This window comes from Balaenoptera acutorostrata, chromosome 8 (genome assembly GCF_949987535.1).
Source record: "Balaenoptera acutorostrata chromosome 8, mBalAcu1.1, whole genome shotgun sequence".
In the NCBI taxonomy this organism is placed as follows: Eukaryota; Metazoa; Chordata; class Mammalia; order Artiodactyla; family Balaenopteridae; genus Balaenoptera; species Balaenoptera acutorostrata.
This window is the reverse complement of record NC_080071.1, coordinates 15,344,525-15,365,661: the sequence shown is the minus strand read 5'-3', so window position 1 is coordinate 15,365,661 and position 21,137 is coordinate 15,344,525. Positions and strand designations below refer to the sequence as shown.

At 38.8% G+C, this 21,137-nt stretch overlaps 1 protein-coding gene across 7 annotated transcripts in view; it reads right to left on the bottom strand.

Moving 5' to 3' along the window:
- Positions 1-21,137, bottom strand: part of FMNL2 (formin like 2) — a 312,348-nt gene that overhangs the window by 67,634 nt on the left and 223,577 nt on the right. For all 7 annotated transcript variants that reach the window (XM_057551489.1, XM_057551486.1, XM_057551490.1 and 4 more), the window contains exons 6-7: positions 18,548-18,700; positions 737-845 (exon numbers count right to left, since the gene is read on the bottom strand). In XM_057551489.1, coding sequence (XP_057407472.1) covers positions 737-845; positions 18,548-18,700 — 262 coding nt within the window. The remainder of the gene's footprint in view (positions 1-736; positions 846-18,547; positions 18,701-21,137) is intronic.

Genomic DNA, 21,137 nt, shown 5'->3' with positions numbered 1-21,137 from the left:
ACCTATGTATTTACCGCCCATTTCTACTTGGACCCATCTATAGGATCCGTTTCAATGGAAATCAAACCCTATTTTCTGATGTGAACACTGTTTGTCTAATTCTCAGCCCTGGTTTGCTTTTACAACTATACTTTTGTCCCTGTCAGCTCACCCTGGACACTCCAGGCTCTAACTCCCACTTTGTGGTTAGGATTAATCCCACACACTGTAGTTAGTTGCTCCTAGTGTTTTTCAGAGTGGGGATAACCTCTAATGAGGACTCTGCACTTCTACCAAGAATCCTTCAAGTGTTTCTTATGAAGATCAGGAACCACAGGGTCCAACACACAGTAGTTATAACTCCTTGCCTCCTTGCATATAACGCTTTGAGAAGCAATGACCTGTCCAGTGTGAGAGTCTATCATTCCTAGGGTCCTAAAGCTGTTCCATTATTGCCCACAACCAGTGGCTTACGCCGTCTTTAATAGTCACAAACATTTACCAAGTAATCTAGACAAGCTTGCCATTACAAGAGGAAAATGTCTTCCCTTAAATACATTGTAAATTATAAATGCTAATTAAAATATAAAGGCGAAGAATTATGAGCACTAGAATGAACCAGATCTTTCTTTTTTAATAGAATTTCATTAAATCCTGCTATTTACTTCAAATAGAAATAATACAAAGTCACCAAAGAGAACAAGATCTGAGCCTGATGAATTCAGATTTTTTTAAAGGATTATAAACAGAAACATACCTGATAATTCATGATGGCACGTAAACACATGATACAGACATGCACGTCATCTTTCTTACTCACTAATCTTGAATTTTTCAGGGTTCTTCTGCTTGGCAAAGTATTATATCTACAAATAAAAAGGGAAACTTCTATAAAGCTATAGATTACTTTCTTAGCATAAGCAGATGCACTTTAAAAATGGACACTGTTCTCTGCTTGTACCTACAGCTAAATGCGGATTGCAGGTCAAACCACCACTAACTAACCCATCACCACCAACCACCCCATCACCACAAAGCTGTTTCTTTAGACTATGAGGCCTACACAGTCCTGTGTACTGGCTATCATCTTGTCAGGCAATATACCCACGGACAGTGAAACAACTCCACTCACTGCATGTAATGAATCAGACTATACATGAGACTAACCAACAATCCAGGCTCTAATCAGCAGGCCAAGCCAGATTTGCAGAGGTGATTTGAGACAACAGGCATACAGATTGCATTTTTTAAACAAGTGAAGGGGTAGAGCTCAGCTAATAGGTAGACCTCCTATCACGTGACCCAATTTTAACAGCACCTTCCCATCACTGTTATCAGGAGTCCCTGCTTCAGAGTTTAAGCCTAGGCAAGGTTATACATTAGCAACTGCGATATCAGCCTGTGATACTGAACCTTAATAGTACGCAAAACCTAAATAGTATACAAATGCCTCCACAGCCTGATCCCTCACCCAAAGCCTGGTATGGCAGCTGAAACTGAGATGGAAATATGCTGACATTTCAAAGGGTTAGGATGTTTCAACATTAGGGTTCATTCTGGAGACCCTACATTGCTAAGCCTTAGTTCTCCTTTCTGCAGATTTATGAGAACCTGCAAGTCATAAAGCAGTGACAGTAAACAAGATGGGGCAAGTAGAAAGATGACAATACTGAGGGCTTCATCATGAGCTCTAAATGACTGCTTCAGAGGGGAAACAGGTAAGTTTTCTCTGCAACTCCAAGTCTGAAATGAAAGCAAATTTCAAAAGTTGTCAACTACTTTCCCACGGAGTCAATGACAGAAATGTTCCACAAAAGAAGCTATAGGCCTTCCTTCTCCTTGAATTAAGCTAATTAAACATTTTTAAAGAAGGAGTAATTAATATTAATTGCTTTAAAAAGTCACACAGGTGCAGGCTAAGATTTGAAAACTGAATTGACAGGTCTCCAACTGTTCAGCTGAGCAGCTCTTTTACATTTTCTATTCAAAAACCATCAAACAGAAGAAAGATGATTCTTTCACAGAAGCCTACAAATACGCCAAATACATTTTTGAAAAGCACCTTGGTAAGTCACTGGCCTCAATATACCTGACTGTGCAAAACCTGGTTTGCTCACATTACTTTTAAAGAAGAATGCTTTGCTTGAGGACTCCTGCTTTACTCACACTGGAAAATAACAATTCAGCAATGGAAGGCGGCCTAATTCAGTTTTGAGTGCAAAACAAAGTTAAGGAAACACATGCAGATTTGGGTGTTATAAGCCCAATTTCAACATCTAAAATACAACTTTAAAAGGTGTCACTCTGCCATAACCCTAGCCCGAGCATGACGGCTAACACACCCGACAGAAGTCTCACAGGAACCGGTGCCCCTTCAAACAACTACATGACCTGTCTGACCCAAGAATCCCTGGTCTGCTTAATCTACACGCAAAGGTCTCTCCCTTCCTCCGCCCTTCTTAATTTATTTTAACCTCAGGTTTGTAGTTCTTTAGTGGAATCACGTGTTGGCTATATAACAGCTGATTAGATAGTTCTCATTTCTAACAAAGCAATGGCTGCCAGCATAAAACAAAGTCATCTAAGATTAAACTTGAAAAAAGAAAAAGTATTATCAAGGGAACCAATCATCCTTTGCTAAATTACATTTATGTGCAGCAGTGACTGCAGAAAATGGACTGGCCAAAGCAAACTATTCTTTAAAGAAGATGGGACATGTCATCACACAGGCACATACTTCTGCATCACCTCCAAATAAAGTTTAATGATTCCAGCAAGTAGACCAAACGTACACATTTAATGATGCTTCCTAAGAGGTGTAAAGTAACATAGCAGTTCCTTCCTTTTACTTATTAACCCACAACTTCAGCTATATTGAAATAAGACTCTTCCTAAGAAGACAAAATTTCTTTGTCATTACTAACATTATTTGCAGAAGCCACTAAAAATTGATTCTAATATCCTACTTACTAAACAGTAACACAAAAGGCTTGTATTTGTTTTAATAGGTGGTTAATCTCAAATCGATTTTCTGGATCAATATTTGAAATGCATTTAATATTCAAAAGCCCATGCATACTTATCAATATTAAAGGAGTTTAGAAAGTACACAATACATAAGATATCAATAAATAAAAATGTGTATTTTATTTATTAATGATACTCTATACTTAAAAGCAACAGAGCTAAGCTTTTTTCTAAAGTGAACGATATTTAATATAAGATTAATTTTCCTCTAATTTTTGGAGAATACAATATACAAAATACAATATTTTTTATACAAAAATACAGTGAGCATTAAAGGCAACATTTGAACTTGTATTTAAAATCATAGCATTACAGTAAATTTTAAAACACCACCATAACCAGTAACAACAAACAACCATAGCATTGACAGCTGAAGGAGACCTGTGGTATCATTTACATCAACCTTTCCTGATACAGATGAGAAAACTGATGCCCAAAGATGTTACATCTGCAGAGCAAGTATTGAATAGAAGTAAGAGATGAGACCAGACCCCCAAGTCTCCTCACTGGGATTCAGGGCAGTCACTTTCTACAAGTTGCTTCACAACTTGACTCATCAGCAATCTATCAGGTGATCATGTGAAAAAGCTACCACCTACAGCCGTATGTGCTGATGAGTTCCTTGTCAAATGTTTGTTATCATATTATCCCAACAGCGTTTTCTGCCTCGGTCCTACATAGGTATCTTTCCCCCACCCCTCCAATAATTATTTCACTTCACAGGATTAAGGCTTAGTTGGTTAAGAACAGCAGCATCTGAGCAACTTCTTCAGAACACAGTGGCTGATCCACTCGCTGAGCAAAATTTTCTTTTTAAATCTTTATCCTAAATCACTTCTTGGGCAAGTGAGGATGTTTTCTAACTTAATAGGAAATTTTGCTCTGTATTTTGGAATTCTCATCTAAAAAATTTTCCCCAATTAAGAAAATGCATTCCTAATTAATTCACAACTCTTTGGCAAACACAAAGTATCTGCAAACAACTTAACTGAGGATCACCTTAAATCTCCAAGGCTAAATTTTAGGGACTGTGTCATGGGTTAGCACGTACATTAATCTACTCTGCAGCATGAACATTTTGTGGAATTAGACAATTTACGTAATTAAATATTTGGTTTATTTGCTTTAGTTGTCATCTGAGTAATTTATTACCTTTTTTCTTTTTGGACATGTTTTAAATTCAGCTCCACTGCACAATGTTGATACTATCCAAAGAACACATCCCCACAGCGCTGGTTTTACTAGATCCCCCAACTTGACTAACAGAATTAGGACTAACAATTTACTACATATCCACTTTCCACAAGGACACCTGGACGAGGTAAGCAATCTATAAGAACTGGCCTCTGGTGCTCTCTACCAACCACAGGAAATCAAACCAAACCTAGTGTTTAAGGTCCAAAGTTGGTTTTACCAAGCATCTACTGTGCATGCTAAACTCTATTAAGCGCTAAGGGAAAATGAAGGATGAAGATGTTGCTTCTGCCACCATCTAGTTTAGGAAGCAAGAGGTGATATCGATAGCCCCTGTATTAAGATGTTCTCTGTCCACACCCAGCCCACCCCTTCTGATGCATGCATATTCTAACGTGTAAAATGAATTCAGTAACAGTACACATACCTGCGCAGCACAATATGGTGGGGTGATAACAGTCACACGTCAAACGAGAACACTTTTTTGCAAAGCAAGATACTTAAAATCCTCATATAACCTTTTCTCAATCAAGCCATATTTGAGTTAATAAGACAGACCTACTCTTAGTAACTGTCTTTAGGCATATGAAAGTTTTTAAATGCGGCTCTAATTCAAGAAGTAAGTATAAAAGGAATGGACAAAATTGTGGGATAAGTATCAGAAAGGTGACATACAATGAACATAATTGAACATGAAATATTACTAACGCAGATTTAAAACACACCATCTCATGAGTCTTTGAACAGTGGAATTACAAGACACTTCCATTCGTTATTTTTATCTATATTTAAAATGTTCTACAATGAATGTATATTACTTTCCAAATAAAGAAAAAAAAAAAGTTGCACAAAAAACAAACCCTTACAGATGGTCTAGGTTTACAGTCATCTAAAGACAGAAAGCTAACTAGATCGTATGATGATAATGCTTTTCCCACTTTAGTTACCCCACAGAAGAATGTTTCCTAAAGGCCTCTTAAGGACAGAGCTGGTCCTTAAGTGGAAAGCCAAGCTGAGGGTTTCTCTGAAGAGCCCAAATTCCACCACAACACAGGCAGCAAAAGAACCAAGTATCATCAGAACAACTAAGCTTTTAAAATCCTATTCCCTGGTGCTGCACACATCCACCTGGATGCCAATTGACCTGAATACAATGATTAACAGTTTCCAGAGAAAACAGATGAGGTTAACTGATTAGTGCCACAAATCTCTACCAAGTGTATGAGTCACACTGACTCACTTAGGCAGGGCTGGAATTTCACAGCAATGATCCATCATCAATTAAAAATGCAAACAGCTCAGATGAGATGAGTCATCACAGCCAAACACTGTGTGTACAAGGTGCTGCTGCATGGTCATGTTGACACAAGTACATAGGATGCAGTGCATTATCTTTAAAAGGGTAGATAAGGCCGCATCCGGTTCTATGCCACAGCCCTGTAGGCTAAGCTACCTTCACCTTTCACAAGCACTGATCATCCCGCTTTGGCTATTTGAATCAACTTTCCACAAAGACCTGAGCTTTACAGGGATTACATCAGTGGCTCAGTAGAAGATATGGGTGCTTCTGTGGAAAACGAATACCCTTGGCGTGTGTCCCATTACAGAATTGCATACAGTGAAACCAAGTACTATGATGGTTTCTTCCTGAAGTTATTTGGAAACAACTAAAACAGAGCCAACAGGACAGTTGGAGACTGCCCCCAGTTCACTGTGATATATTCAAAAGGCCCCAGTGGGAGGCAGCACTAGTTGCCCCGTGGTCTCCTACGGATGACTGAGGCAGATAAGCTCTGGTCCTGCCCTATCTAATATGTCTTGAGTGATCCTAGATGTTGTCAGCAGTTAATGGGGTATTTTCCCTCAGCTAAGACTTGAAATTGGCTTCTTCACTAGCAGTTCTCAGATCTCAGGGTACATCACAGCTTAATGTAGAAGGAGGAAGAAGAGGGGCTTAGAAAGACCTTCAGGTCCATTCTGTCCCCTCCCACTGCCTACCACACTGATGGTTTGCACTGTGATTACGGAACTATTGGTTTTTGAGGCTACTGTGCATCTGGAGTGGAAAAACAGCACAAGTTAAAGTCTCACAAAGCTAGCTGTTCTTACTGAGATTCAGTTGTTTTTCCTAAATAGATGCTCCCCAGATTGTTACAAGACTTTAATCTCTAGAGTTCTGAAAATGTTGATTCTCGCATGTTTTGTCAGTTTTCTCACTGCTTTTATGGATCCTGTACTCCACCATTTTCACTGACATCCCATAACATACACTTAGAGATCCTGAGTAACGTATTCATTCTGAATACACGTAACAATTCCTTCAAGTTAAAGGGAACAGTCAAACAAGGTGCTGCAACAATTATGTTTCTCTGGTGATGGGGGGCGGTTCCCCAAGACGTCAGGATCAGAGAACTACCTCAGATTCCAAATGGAAAAACAAGGGAATGACATATTTACAGAGAGGTTGTGGCCCAACGCCTGAACAACGGGATGGGGGCACTAAATTCTGTCTGAGAACCTTTCCTCCGCCAGACGGGCAAGCAGAGTTTTGAGGCTCTGGATCCGTGGACACAAAAGAGGGGTTTCCCGGAGGCAGAAAACAGCCCTGAGTCTAACTTCTGGTGCTCCTGCCATTTGTAGGAAAAGTAATAGGGAAGGGATATTTAGGGCTGTCTTTCTGAGGTCTCAAGGGTTTTAAGGAAATTCTGTTTTTTGAGAGGTCATTTTGACAGAAACACCACCAAATTTCTCAGGCCCTCTTTTCCATCAACTGTGAGAACTGCCTGCTATCTTGTCACTGAATGAAAACTAAACGTTGCCCTCATAATTTAAAGATAAGACACTATCTTGAAAGAGCTGCCAGGTAGAATTCACCAAGTTCTATGAATGTGGAAACAAACAGATGCCAACATTGACTTCAGATCAAAACCAGAGAGAAATGACTCTAACCACTTGTATTAATTTTATGCACCAGTGGTTATAAGTTACATGAAATAATAATAAATGAAGTTATAGTCAATGCTAGTAGGAGTAAGAGGCACAAAAAACTAAGCAATTGTTGCAAATATCTTTTAAGAAACCTATACAATGTGTCCTGTTTAGTACTATAGTGACAACTGCGCTATCTGCCCAGGAGCCTTTAGTGAGCACCTCGACCTGCACAGCACTGGCAGCAGGTGCTATGCAGAAAAAAAAGAATTATCTTTGTTTTGAAAACCTGTCAGAATGACTGTTTAGTGAGATCCAACCAGTTGACTTCTTCTAAGAAATGTCAAGGCAAGTAAAACCTGAATTTTGGACTCCAGAAGGCAAAAAGAATAGCGAGGTCTGCAAAGGAAACCTGGGGAAGTAGCTCTCTTGGATCTGCTTGACCACAGATTAAACACACAGGAATTTCTCTTGCCAGGTACATATTCATAGCCTGAATTACATACAATGTTCATTGGAGTTCTGGTTAGAGCCATGTTTTGCTATGCTTAAACCACCATTCATTGTAAGAGAATCTAAAAGAAAGCTATAGTAATTCTGAACTAGTTCCTTAGGTTTAGGAATATAACAGACAAGTGGGACCATACAAAATGAAAAAGTTTCTGCACAGTAAAGGAGACAGAATGAAAAGGTAACCCATGGAATGGGAGAAAATATTTGCAAACCAAATACCTGATAAGGGCTTAATATCCAGAATATACAAGAAACTCCCACAAATCAATAGCAAAAACAAACAAAAATTATCTAATTAAAGAATGGCAAAGGACTTGAACAGACATTTCTCCAGAGAATACATACAAATGGCCAACAGGTATATTAAAAATGCTCACTAATCACCAGGGAAACGCAAATCAAAACCACAATGAGACAGCACCTCACACCTGTCAGATGGCCATTATCAAAAAAGACAAGAAAAACAAGTGTCGACAAGAATGTGTATAAATTAGAACTCATGTACACTGTTGGTGGGAATGCAGGTTGTACAACCACTATGGAAAACAGTATGGAGGTTCCTCAAACAAAAGTAGAACTTCTATATGTAATGATCCAGCAATCCCACTTCTGGGTATTTATCTAAAAGAACTGAGACCAGAATCTTGAAGAGGTATCTGCACTCACCTATTCCTTGTAGCATTATTCACAAAAGTCAAGATGTAGAAACAACCTAAATGTCCATCAACAGATGAATGGATAAATATGGATAAAATATGGTTTAAAAAAATAGCAATGATGTGGTGTGATAGGAGTTTTAGCTGATGCTATGGTAGTAATCATTGCAATGTACAAATAAATCAACACACTGTACAACTTAAACTTACACGATGTTATACAACAATTATATCTCAATAAAAAATTAAACTAACTTACATATTCACACACACACACAATATTAAAGTCATGAAAAAGAAAGGGTTGCGAATTCCCTGGTGGTCCAGTGGTTAGGACTCAGCGCTTTCACTGCCGTGGCCTGGGTTCAATCCCTGGTCGGGGAACTAAGAAAGGGTAAGGAACTGTTCCAAGTTAAAGGACGCTACACAGACACAACTAAGCACAATAAATGATCCTTGTGTTAGATTCTGGACAGAATTTGAAAAAAAGGTTATGAAATAGACTGGGATAATTGATGAAACTAAACAAACTGAACTAAAAATTGCGTCAATATGTAAAAGTTCTGATTTTAATAATTATACCATGGTTATTTAAGAGCATGTTATAACTAAAATTTTAATTAAAATAATAATTTTAGTGTAGGTATATGTGTTCTTAGGGTACCTACACTAAAATAATTAGGTATAAAAGGGCATGATTCTGTAACTTATTCTCAAATGGTTAAAAGGTGTGTATGTTTACAAAGCAAATGTGCAAATGGTAGAGTAAATTTAGGTACAAAATGTTAAAACAATTGTTGAATCTGTGTAAAGAGCATAAGGGGGATCATTGTACTGTTGTTGCTTTTTTTTAAAGTTTTCAATGATATCAAAATTTAAAGCTACAAAAAGAAAAAGAAGAAACTGTGGTAAATACATACACTGGAATATTATTCAGCCTTCAATTAAAGGAAATCCTGCAATATGTAATAACACAGCTGAACCTTGAGGACATTACTCTATGTGAAATAAGCCAATCACAGAAGGACAAATGCTGCATGATTCTATTTATATGAGATATCTGAAATAGTCAAACTCACTGAAGCAGAGAGTAGAATGGTGGTTGCCAGGGGCTTAAGAGAGGGCAAAATGGGGAGTTATAGGTATAAAGTTGCAGTTATGCAAGGTAAGTAAGTTCTAGAGATCTGCTGTATAACATCTTGCCTATAGTTGACAACAATGTATTATACACTTAAAAATTGTGAAGAGGGTAGATCTCATGGTAAGGGTTCTTACCACAACAAAATAATAAAAAATAAAAGCAGTATGCTTAAAAAGAATAACAATGGGTGATAACATAAGAATGAATGATAAGTAACATGTCTATGATAATTCTGGGCGTACAGGAGAAAGACCTACTCCTGACGAAAAGCTAGATGTGATCAAATCCTGGATTTGTTTAGAGATCTACATCTGCAAAGCACCAAGCTCTTAGTCAACACCAAACGGAAGCCACTGTTCACCCAGTGATGCCTTAAAAAAAGTCTGATCAGCCATCTATTATCTTCACAACATATGCTTATTTCTAGACATATTCTTATATGTGAGTTTTCTATATGTCTGCCTCTCCCTCTGAGCCTGTATTATCCAAGGACTGCAGAACCTTGAAAGGAATGTTTCCTGAACTGACCTAACCAGGTTTTCCCAGAGTCCAGCAAAAAGGTTTTCAAAAATATTCTGTGGAGTCTCCATGCCAACATTTGTGGGATTTGTAATATCTAGGTCCAAATGGCAACAGGAAAAAGACAAGGTATATATTTTTGCCTCTTACCAAAAGTGTCTTCAAAGGTCTAACTATTCAGAAATTAAACTAATATCTACCTATAAATAGATAAATTAGAACTCCCTTGGAAGCTACTGTAAGGGTTCAGCCCAACAGAATGCAACGCCAACTAAGTATGTCACATCGTTTGGCATAATTGTAATAGTCTTTTATGGTTCCAAGGTCTGGCTAATAGAACTTTACCAAGATTGGGGGTTTTAGGTTTCCTCTCCCTTACCGTTCAGACATGACATCACCTGGGCATATTTCTTCTATCAATTAAACTCATAAAATACTTGATGCTAAAAAAAAAAAAAAAATGAGCCAAGCACTTTTCTGTCTCTACAGCCAAAAGAAACTGAGCTGAAAGAGTACAACCCAGATAGTTCAAAGTGGGGGTAAAGGAGGAGGGGAAACAGAGAGACAAAGACAGAAACAGAGACACGGTGGGTGGGAACACAAAACTCCTTATGAACCTTTTTTCTTTTAAATCAGTTACTGAAATTTTCTGTGGATCTGTATTTCCTGTTAGAGGACCAGGTGACAGCTAGAATACAATCTATAAGTCAAAAGGTCTCATGACATGCTTTTTGAATGGAATAAGTGAATCAACAGACTCCATCATATGAATGGAGGGTCCATAGCCTGAATCTTCTGATTTTCAATTATATTCCTTTTGTCAAAGGCATTTGCTAGGGAGTGGCTAATTAATCAGGATATGACCCTATGTGAGAAGTGTCCAAGGAAACCATCTAACTCCTGTGACTTTTCAAAAGAAATATTTCTATGTTGATCCAAATTTGGCCCTTCTTTTCATAAATCTTCAATAAAATATTGTCGATGAGCTAAAATGACAATTCCACAGCCTGGCCTTCAACACAGTACATAAACTGGCTCTACACCACTTACAGCCAGACTCATCTATGCACTGTTTCCTAAACAACCCACACAGTCTCTCCACCGACCCGCCGCTCATACCGCTCTCCCTTCCTCTCCCCTCTCCTACCCACTGCTCCCAGCCTTCCTCACGTTGTTTCACATGCAGACCAAGTCATGACTCTTCCCTAGGTTTGACTGTTCACTCTAGCCTCTAAGGTTCCAGATCATTAGTTCTGGTTATACACAAGTGATACTTAACATGTGTTAGTGCGTATGTGCGTGAACACACACACACACTTACTTCTCAATCAAATCATATAGAAAGACACTGACACAGTGGAAAGAAGTCAGAAGACTTTGATTATAAATCCTGGCTCTATCACTTACTACCTATGGATAACTTCTCTGAGCCTCCTCATCTGTAAAATGGGGCTAATAACTCTTGAACACCTCCCCAAGATTTCATGAAGATATAATGATATAAGTATGAAAAATTCTTTTATCAGTCATGAATCATGTACAAACATATTATTCCATGTATCCTTCCGTATCCTCAGCACTTGACAAAGTACCCTTCACATATTAAGTATGCAATAAATCTTGCAGATGAAGACACTAGACCACGGCTGTAGGAATTTGCTGAGTCATCTTTAGTATTTTCCTCAATTCTATGTAGTTATTTATTGACTACTCACTGTTGCACCAGGTTCTTTATAGGAATTGTTAATTTAATCTCACAACCTATGAGGCAGGTCCTAGATCTGATCTGAGAATCTGTGAGACAGAACCCAACAATGCCCTGGCCAGGTGACTTGTTTTTCCATTTCCACACAGCCTCTTTTAGTCAGTTTTCTATCACGGAAAAGACCCAATAAAGAGGTGGAACAAGTGAATCAGTCTTTCTCACAGTGGGAAATGTCTGGCAAATCTGCCAGTATGGTGCACCCACAAGCTATAATTAAAGCTGTCACCATTTTCACAAGCAAGGCCCTTAAAATAAGTTCCAAGCTGAGAATGTGGAATGCACACTCTTAACCCAAGTACATTTTTCTGTTTACAACACCAAATAAAAAAGAAATGCACAAATCTGAAACACAACCACCTAACACTTTCGACTTGTTTCTGCTTACAAATGTGCTGAAAAGGCAAAGTGACAATTTGTAGTTACAGATTATTTTTGGAAAGTCTAGGACTTTAGAAAGTCTTTATTTTATAGATGGGTACTGGGTACTGCATTTTCTGCGACCTTTGATCTTCAGGTCAACAGTCTAGCAGGTTAAGGAACATCTTCAACAGTTCTCCTTCCTCAGAAATAAAACTCAGGTGTTGGCTATAATGATCATCTCATTGTTCTTTTTTCTTCCACTCCTTTGCAGTATTTTCTCTCCTTCTAAAGAGTGTTAATGAAAATTTTAATCAGCACCTGCCATCTCATCTGGTGAACAGAGAGAATTCAAGCCTTGAAAATAACTGTTTAAATATATTTTTCTTTGTAGAGTTTCCCCTTTAAATTGGCAGCTAGGGTAAATTCTTCAAGATCCTTCCATAGGGAAATTTTAGAATAAACAAAGTTAAGGAAAAGGAATACACGTAGAATAAAATACAGATTACAACTCTCAGTCATGATAACTGTAAAAGATCTGAGTTGATTTTATAGAATTTGGGGGGAGAAGAAGGAAGAGAGAAGAGAATAATGATCGTTTCAGAAATTACATTCTTAATTTATAGAAGCTGGAAAATGAACAAAATTGAGTTCAACCTCCTTGTTGGAAATCAAGATAGAAAGTGCTTTGGCTTCTAACTATAGAATTCGAAGATATTTTTTATGTGATATTATAACAGTTTAAGTTAAGAGGTTAGGTGATCTTCTACCCCTAACAATTAAAACTCAAGGTAAAATGTTCCTGCTGAAATAAAAACTTGTAAGAGCTTAAAAGAACTCAACTCTTTCAAGATACCACTTACTTTATAAGCAAACTGGTACAGAGCTGGTGTTTCCATATGTTTAAATAGGATCACTGTTACAAAGAGATCAAGAAAACTGCTTTGAACAGAAGTATCTACTGCAGTGAAGGCCAATGAGCCATATGGGCCATACATGGAAACAGGTCTGCAGGACCTATTCCTTAGGTCTTAGAGAACAAGGTCTTCAAGCTGGGCCTCAAGTGCCTCATCAACAAAAAGAGTTGAACAAAAACCTGAAAAGAAAAAAGTTTATTCATAATCTCCCCTTCCGTAAAAATAGTCACTATCTTCATTCAATAAACTTTCCTTTCAATGCCTTCTCACTGCAAATAGGTGAAAATAAAACTATATTAACAGAGAACTTTCCATCTTACTCTTGTCATTCATTTAGGAAACATTCTTCATGTTTCAATATGACCTTATCTTCTAATAGTTATAAATATTCCAACACATTGATCATGGTCTCCACTAGAGCATTTGGCACCTTTGGATGAAGTAGAAAAAGGGACATCTTCTGGGAAGGATTAGCAAATCCTCTCCTGCACGGTACAACTTAACATAACTCCATGTGGACACGCTGATATTAAAACAATATATTTACTGGGGGAAAAAAATCATCCTGTGAATATACAGGCAGGATCACATGGTGTGACAGTTTGAGTCAGGGCACCTCACTTCAAATCCTACCTCCTTCACTCACTGTTTGATCCCAGGCAAGTTGCTTAACCACTAGAGGCCTCGGTTTCCTCAGAGGGATAGTAATAGTAACAGCTATTTATCTCATAGAGCCATTGTCAGCAGTGAATAATCACAGAAGGCTCTTAGGACAGCGCCTGGCACACAGTGCACACTCAACAAAAGCTTTTCTCCCCAATAAAATTTATATCAATGCTACCAATATCTTTGTGCCCATTTTAAAATAATTTTTAAAAATTACTCCTATGAAAAACATTGCCAAGAATGGGATTACTGCATTAAAATGTGTAAACAAGGATGTAAACTTGAACTCTTCATGTAAACCCACTAAGTATATAAGTGCTAAATAGTAGATGATGACTATTCAAGAGATGCCATTCCATTAAGATAATAATTTCAGGAAAAGCAATGAAATTTGTTCTAGGAAATCTTAGAAAGAAATATAAGTAAGAGTTAACATATTAAAGGAAATGTAGATCTTGGTTTCCTCACCACAGTGGGAAGGTCAGTTCGGATGGCATACAAGGCCTACCCAGCTTGGTATGTCTATGACCCAATCTCTCCATTAGACAGCCCTCCTCCCTTCTGTCCCAGAAATGACAGGTTCTCCCCTCTTTCCCAAACATGTCTGACCTTTGATGTAAGATTTTGCTCATCTCATGCTCATTCACTTTACCTCCACCTGGAGCAGGCTTTCCTCACCCTGAGGAGCAACTCTGGCCATCACCCAAAGTCCCAGTTTATATCTGATCCCTTCCTCCAGGCTTTTAGTGCTCCGCCCTTTTCCTTTAAAATTTGGAACACTGATTTATTATCTATGGCACTGCTTATTTAAGTCTAATAGCATTAACCATGACATTCTTAAAAAATAAAAATTACTTTCTCTTGCATCTGAATTAACGCAACCCTTGTCTTCAAAAATCTAGTGTGCACATACATGCATATACAGCATCATTTAATTTAGCTAGATCTGTAGCCACGTTAACAGAAATCTATCTTAACTGAAGGTACACCAGACTCTCAGCTTATGAAACAGCACAATCCAGGTTTCTACTGCATCAACAAACATTTTTTACAACTGTCAACCTGACAAACTTATGATAATACAGAATCTAACAGTTGATACAACTCCAGGTGAGTGTCATGTCATAAAATACTTAATCATCTATTTTAAATAGCTAAAAAATAAAGTCTAAATACGAAGAGGAGAGTGTGCATCATTCGAATTTTGTTTAAAAACAGAGCGTTTTTCCTTGTCTTTAATCAAGCCCCATTTATAAAGTGTATGCTTTTTTAATGTATTTATTTTATTTACTTTTATTTTTGGCTGTCTTGAGTCTTTCATTGCTGCGTGCAGGCCTTCTCCAGCTGCGGAGAGTCGGGGCCACTCTTCATTGTGGTGCACAGGCTTCTCATTGCGGTGGCTTCTCTTGTTGCGGAGCACGGGTTCTAGGCACGTGGGCTTCAGTAGCTGTGGCACGCGGGCTCAGTATTTGTGGCTTGCGGGCTCTAGAGCGCAGGCTCAGCAGTTGTGGCGCACGGCTTAGTTGCTCCACGGCATGTGGGATCTTCCCGGACCAGGGCTCAAACCCACATCCCCTGCATTGGCAGGTGGATTCTCAACCACTGAGCCACCAGGGAAGTCCCTATAAAGTGTTTTAAATTTCTTGAAATCTCATTTCTTCCTCCAAGTTTAACCAACCCTTTTCCTAAGTGATATAGGGTAAGATTACTGAATCTACATTATTATCTGGAGATAGAGATGAGGGAACTAAAATCTGTATTTGGATACAGAAGATATATTCTAATCAAACAAAGCTACCAGAATAAATCATCTCTACCGAACGTGACTTAGTATCCTTTTATCCGTCCAAAAAAAAAAAAAAAAACTGTAATAGTTAAACTGCAATATAGCTTAAAGGTTAAAATTCTTTTTTTTTTTAAATTAATTAATTAATTTATTTATGGCTGTGTTGGGTCTTCGTTTCTGTGCGAGGGCTTTCTCTAGTTGTGGCAAGCGGGGGCCACTCTTCATCGCGGTGCGCGTGCCGCGCCTCTCACTATCGCGGCCTCTCGTTGCGGAGCACAGGCTCCAGACGCGCAGGCTCAGTAGTTGTGGCTCACGGGCCCAGCTGCTCCGTGGCACGTGGGATCTTCCCAGACCAGGGCTCGAACCCGTGTCCTCTGCATTGGCAGGCAGACTCTCAACCACTGCGCCACCAGGGAAGCCCAAGGTTCAAATTCTTAAAAGGAAGACTCATAATATGATAACAGAGTGTATCAAAGTTTAAAAGGCACTGGGCTTTACCCCAGTAGAGTGATGGCATGAAGCCATGCAGTTATCATATTATAACACAGACAGCAGCTGCCATACTCTGTCGCCATGCACTATAAGCTCTCTTGGGCGACATTTTCACCCATGACTTACGAGATTTTCCAGTTTGAAGCCTCAACATCAGTGTGTAAACTGAAGCTACTCAGAGGCAACAGGGAGAGAAGCAGCTCTGGTGGCATCTGAAATGAAGATACTCAGGCAGAGAAACCAATCTGGTGGTGATGCAAGAGATGAATGGAACCGGAGGAAGAGGAGACGGGAGGACAAGACGATCAGAAATGAGATGGCAGAATGAAAAAGAAGGCCAACAAAAAGAAAGCCAAAAAGTAGAGGCAGAAGAGGAAGAAAGGGGAGAGAGGAAGGAGGAGGAAGAGAAAAAGACGTAAACAATCTTTGGGTATATGAAAAGCAACATGTACCGTGCGCCTGCACTTCTGATTGCTGTTTTTATAAGTCAGAGATGCTATCAAATGACCAAATACAGAATTAGAATCCATGCACACAAGAGCTGGAATATCACTGATATACATCATTTAATAACAAAAATAAAAATCCAAGCTTCAAGTCAACAAGTGGCATGAAAGTTACTGCCATATTGGTTTTCTTGAGAGCCCATGACGGAGAGCCAAAGGAATTTCAAATGTCCATTCCTGAGCTTGAAACTGTTTAAACACAAAAAAGAATGTGACGCTGGTTTCTTAGTTGGTCATCTTCGAGCACACCTGCCAACCAGAAATGTCATAACTGTTCCCAAGTTTCTCAAAACAGCATTTCCATCGCGTCTTTCTCTCTATACTTGGGGTCTCTTTTTTTTTTTTTTTCCAATTTAAAATGAATTCTAGCAGGATCTACCTTAAGCCAACCGTGAGGCAAATCAGGCCGGACACTGAAGTCCCTATACCATGCTGTCCAGGGTCCAGGATCACAACTCTCCTTGGATGTGAGATGTTTCCCCTATTTTCCTGACTCTTCCACTCTACCAGAAACAATGCACTCTCAATAACAGTCTTCAGTAATTTGAAAACAGGTGTAATGAGTTATTAATCAGAAAAATGACTTCTTGTTAAGATGGTAGCTGGCCAATAATATATGATACTTTCCAGCTAAGAAATGAGAAAGCAAGTTAAAACGTACTTTGCCAATTAAATTCCTTACACATAATTATAGCTAAACTAATGGTAAGAGTTTCCATTCGAGTTACAAGGTGATTAGGGAATTCTTCAGGCACAATTGGCCTTCCTTCAACTTCTCAATCAGCCCACATATTCCTCTGTCCACATGTAAAGTTCACGCAGACTAGCAGGTTATATAGCCTTTGGCCTATTGCAAATACTGTGAGATGAACTGAAACATTATTATCTTCATTATTATTGAATCATTCCGAAGCCATTAATATTTTTGGCATTTCCAAACAAGGAAAATCTGAATGCTTGATAGGAAGCATCATATTCAAACATCAAATCCCGGAACAGAACTGAACTTCATTATAAAGACTTTAACTTTCCATGACCAAAACCCAAGTCAAAGGGACAAGAGGTAATAAAAAGGCTACCAAATACAAAAGGTCTGAAAGCCATGTATTCACTGATCACAGTGTGACACATGGACTCTACTACCATGACCCCACACCCATGGTGATCTTAAATAGTGACAGGAACCACGTCCACTTGCCAGATCAAGCCTGAAATAAGCGAGATAAAATTGTCAAGCTACAAAGAGTAAGCAACATTTGGGAATGAGGGGCTTATTAATAAAAATTTTTATTAAACTCCTGGAACACAGAAACCTTTATGAACTTGCTTTAGATGATAACTCCATCTTGTCGGGCAGGAGTTTTGATTTACCCACCCATGTATACTAACTCTGAGTACAGTGGCTAGCAAATTACAGAAGCTCAAAAGTATTTTTCAGTGAATGATTGTAGGTTTGAGTGAATGAACAATCTCAATGATATTACACCCAGGTGTTCATCCCCCATCCTACCTTAGCATGTTGGTATTTCAGCCGGAAAAGACTGGAAAAGGAATCCTTAGGAGGAAATAGAAGGTTGACAATGGAGAGCACACCCGACCAAAGGAGCACTGCTTAAAGGCATCTCCTTAATAAAAATGATCATTACAGCATCCTGTACCTAAGTCTAAGAACACATCCCACAGAACACACACCTGAGCTATCACGGGAGGAAGGGAAGAGAGGAGTCGGGTTTAAACAGCATCAAGTTCTTGAGATCCTCAGATCTCGATGTGCTGCCTCTACCCAGGAAACAGAGCCCAAGTCAGTATATCAGCATCTTCCTGGTTTCAGAAACTTATCTGCCTATAGAGACTACTCTGTTGTGTCATTTGGCAGCAGAATTTTTTTTCTGTGCTGAAGGAAGGAGTGGTATTTGCAGAAAGCTATTGAAAGTGACTGAGTATTGCCCAAGTGATGATTCCATGAACTTGCGAAGAAACTTGCATTTGCAATCATTGACAACACAAGTGCTGTGTGGCAAGATACAGCGATACGCGGCCCAGGATCCTCAACAGAAGCTGTCCTGACATATCTGCCTCTTTCCTGAATCAAGGCACTCACCGCAGTGCAGGATGTCTTCCCGAGCGGGATACACTGTTGCCCACGGGGGAAGGCAGGTTGCTCCCTCTGTGCAGGTCCTCGATGGACCGACTCCAGGGCTTTGATTTGTCCACTGAGCTCTCCACAGTGCTTTCCACACTTTCAAAGTCAAAACTAAAACAAAAGAGAAATGCCACTAAAGACTTAATTCACATTCACGCAAATACATGGATGTGCAAAACTCACTCCTTCCAACTATACATCTGCACCTTAATATGGGTAGTTTTTGCAAACAAAGAAAACTGAAAATGGAATACAAACGAATTTTCATGGACTGAGCGTTAGCTTTGAAAATACAGAATGACAAATAGGGATGTGTTATTTGTATCTTATTATAAGGCTTGCTGACTTACCGATTACTAATGAGCTATGGTGGGACAGGGAAGAAAGATCTCAGAGCTGTCTTCATTTTGCTTTAACAAGTCAATATGTTAGGCTTATACTAATTTATTCCTCTCCATCAAGTTTCACTGAGCATTTTCTCCTAGTGTGTTGGCAAGTGTACTTTTCCAACCATATGTGATACATTACTTGCAAAGTTATGAATTTGCTTTGATTTTGGAATCTCTTCCCAATGTGGTGCTCTTTAAAGTAGGGCTGTTGTTTCTCTGACATTTTTTGAGGTTATTACTCATGTTAACCATGTTAGAATAAATGGCTAGTTAAATTGCTCATTCTTGTATAATTTTAGGAACAAATTTTTAAACAGACAGGCCTTTGTGTTCTATGCATTTTTCCCCTTCCAAAGTCAGTAGCTCTGCTTTCTCAAAAATACATTTTATCAACTGTTTCTACCCATAGTTCCATCAAGCAACACCTGATCAGACAGAAAATAAACAGAATGCAGCTATAATTAATAGCATCTGGAAGATATTGGAGGATATCATGGGAAAAAAAATCAACAATACATATTGGAAATAGCAAGTATGACTTTTTATACAAGTATGACTGCCAAAATTAAATATTTGGTTAGAACTACCATCTGTAAACTAGGTGATGCTCTCCATTTATTAAACTGTAATCCAGATAACAGAGACTGATGCACAAAGTCATTGAATGGGTCTAACAATTCTGTCATTCCTTAGGATACAGGAAGCAGTGAACAGAAAAGGGGTGGAATTGAGGAATCAAACAGATCCTTAAGGACTAAAAATAGAAGCCTATAATTGACACTGGAAAAGGTAAGCCTAGGGGGCATCCCAAGATCACTCATGTCATTACGACTCCTGCCAAGCCACTCTGCAGCCCCCATATGTTCAGTTGTTCATCATCCTTCTACTCCTCTCAGCTCACCCCCGACTCTCACTGAGCAGAAAAAAGAAACACACACCTTGGTGAAAGCTCCTGTTTTAGGGAAGGCACATGAGTCTGTTATTTCACATTACATGAACTAGAAAATTGTCACATGCTAAGGAATAGTAAGAAATTTTTTTCAGCCCATTTAGTTTCAAGAAAGTATGTACATAAATTATGTATCTATATATAATTTTTCATGTAATTAAAGTATAAAATTTCATGTAATTAATTTTGTAAGAAAAACAAAAATAAAACTAATAAGCAAGGAATGTAAAGCTAATGCCCACCCCATCCCCCCCCCAAAAAGTAGAAGATTAGGAACCAAAAGCTCTGAGTTCTGATCTTTTGTTGTCTTTGCTCTTGGACTGCAGACCAGAAGAATTCCCTCAGAGTAGCACTACCTTTTCCCATTGGTCTCGTGTGTAGGTGCATTTGGGAAAGCTGGTTTACAAGTTCTATCGTGATGGGGTAAAGGGTTAATTACAGCAAACATATTACAAACTGCATGCAATTCTTTTCCATTATTCCTGAAGTTTCTTAGCCCTTCCTTAATTCCTCAATAAATATTCTTCCAGATTTTAAAATATGCAACAGGATAATATTCCTATTCTGTTCTGTCATATAATATAAAGTGTAAGGGAAATCAGCAGTTTTCGATGTAATGGAGGTAGATAAGGAACAAAGTTCGGAAGAGTATGCTATAAAAACTAGAATTATATTTCAGAGGAAAATTTCTCAGGAAGATAAGAACTTATCTACTGGGTTTTCTTATTATATTCCATATCATATATAAGAGTTATCAAAACTGAAACTCATCAGGCCAGTTTCAGTTAACACTTTACTTTCTGCAGCTATAAGGTAGGAATAATTATAGTTTTCTCTTCACAAATTCTCGAGGAAGCGATGAGGATTATAAGATAACATCTGGTTAGATCTTAAAGTGGGGCGATATAAAAAACAAGTTCGTGCTTTGAAAAGAAGAGTTGAGAAGAAAAAAAACCACCACCTAGGCTGAAATGTCTTCCAATCAAATTAAAAATACAGTATTGGGACTTCCCTGGTGGCGCAGTGGTTAAGAATCTGCCTGCCAGTGCAGGGGACATGGGTTCGATCCCTGGTCCGGGAAGATCCCACATGCTGCAGAGCAACTAAGCCCATGTGCTACAACTACTGAGCCTGCGCTCTAGAGCCCGTGAGCCACAACTGCTGAGCCCGCGCACCACACTACTGAAGCCCGCGCATCCTAGAGCCCACG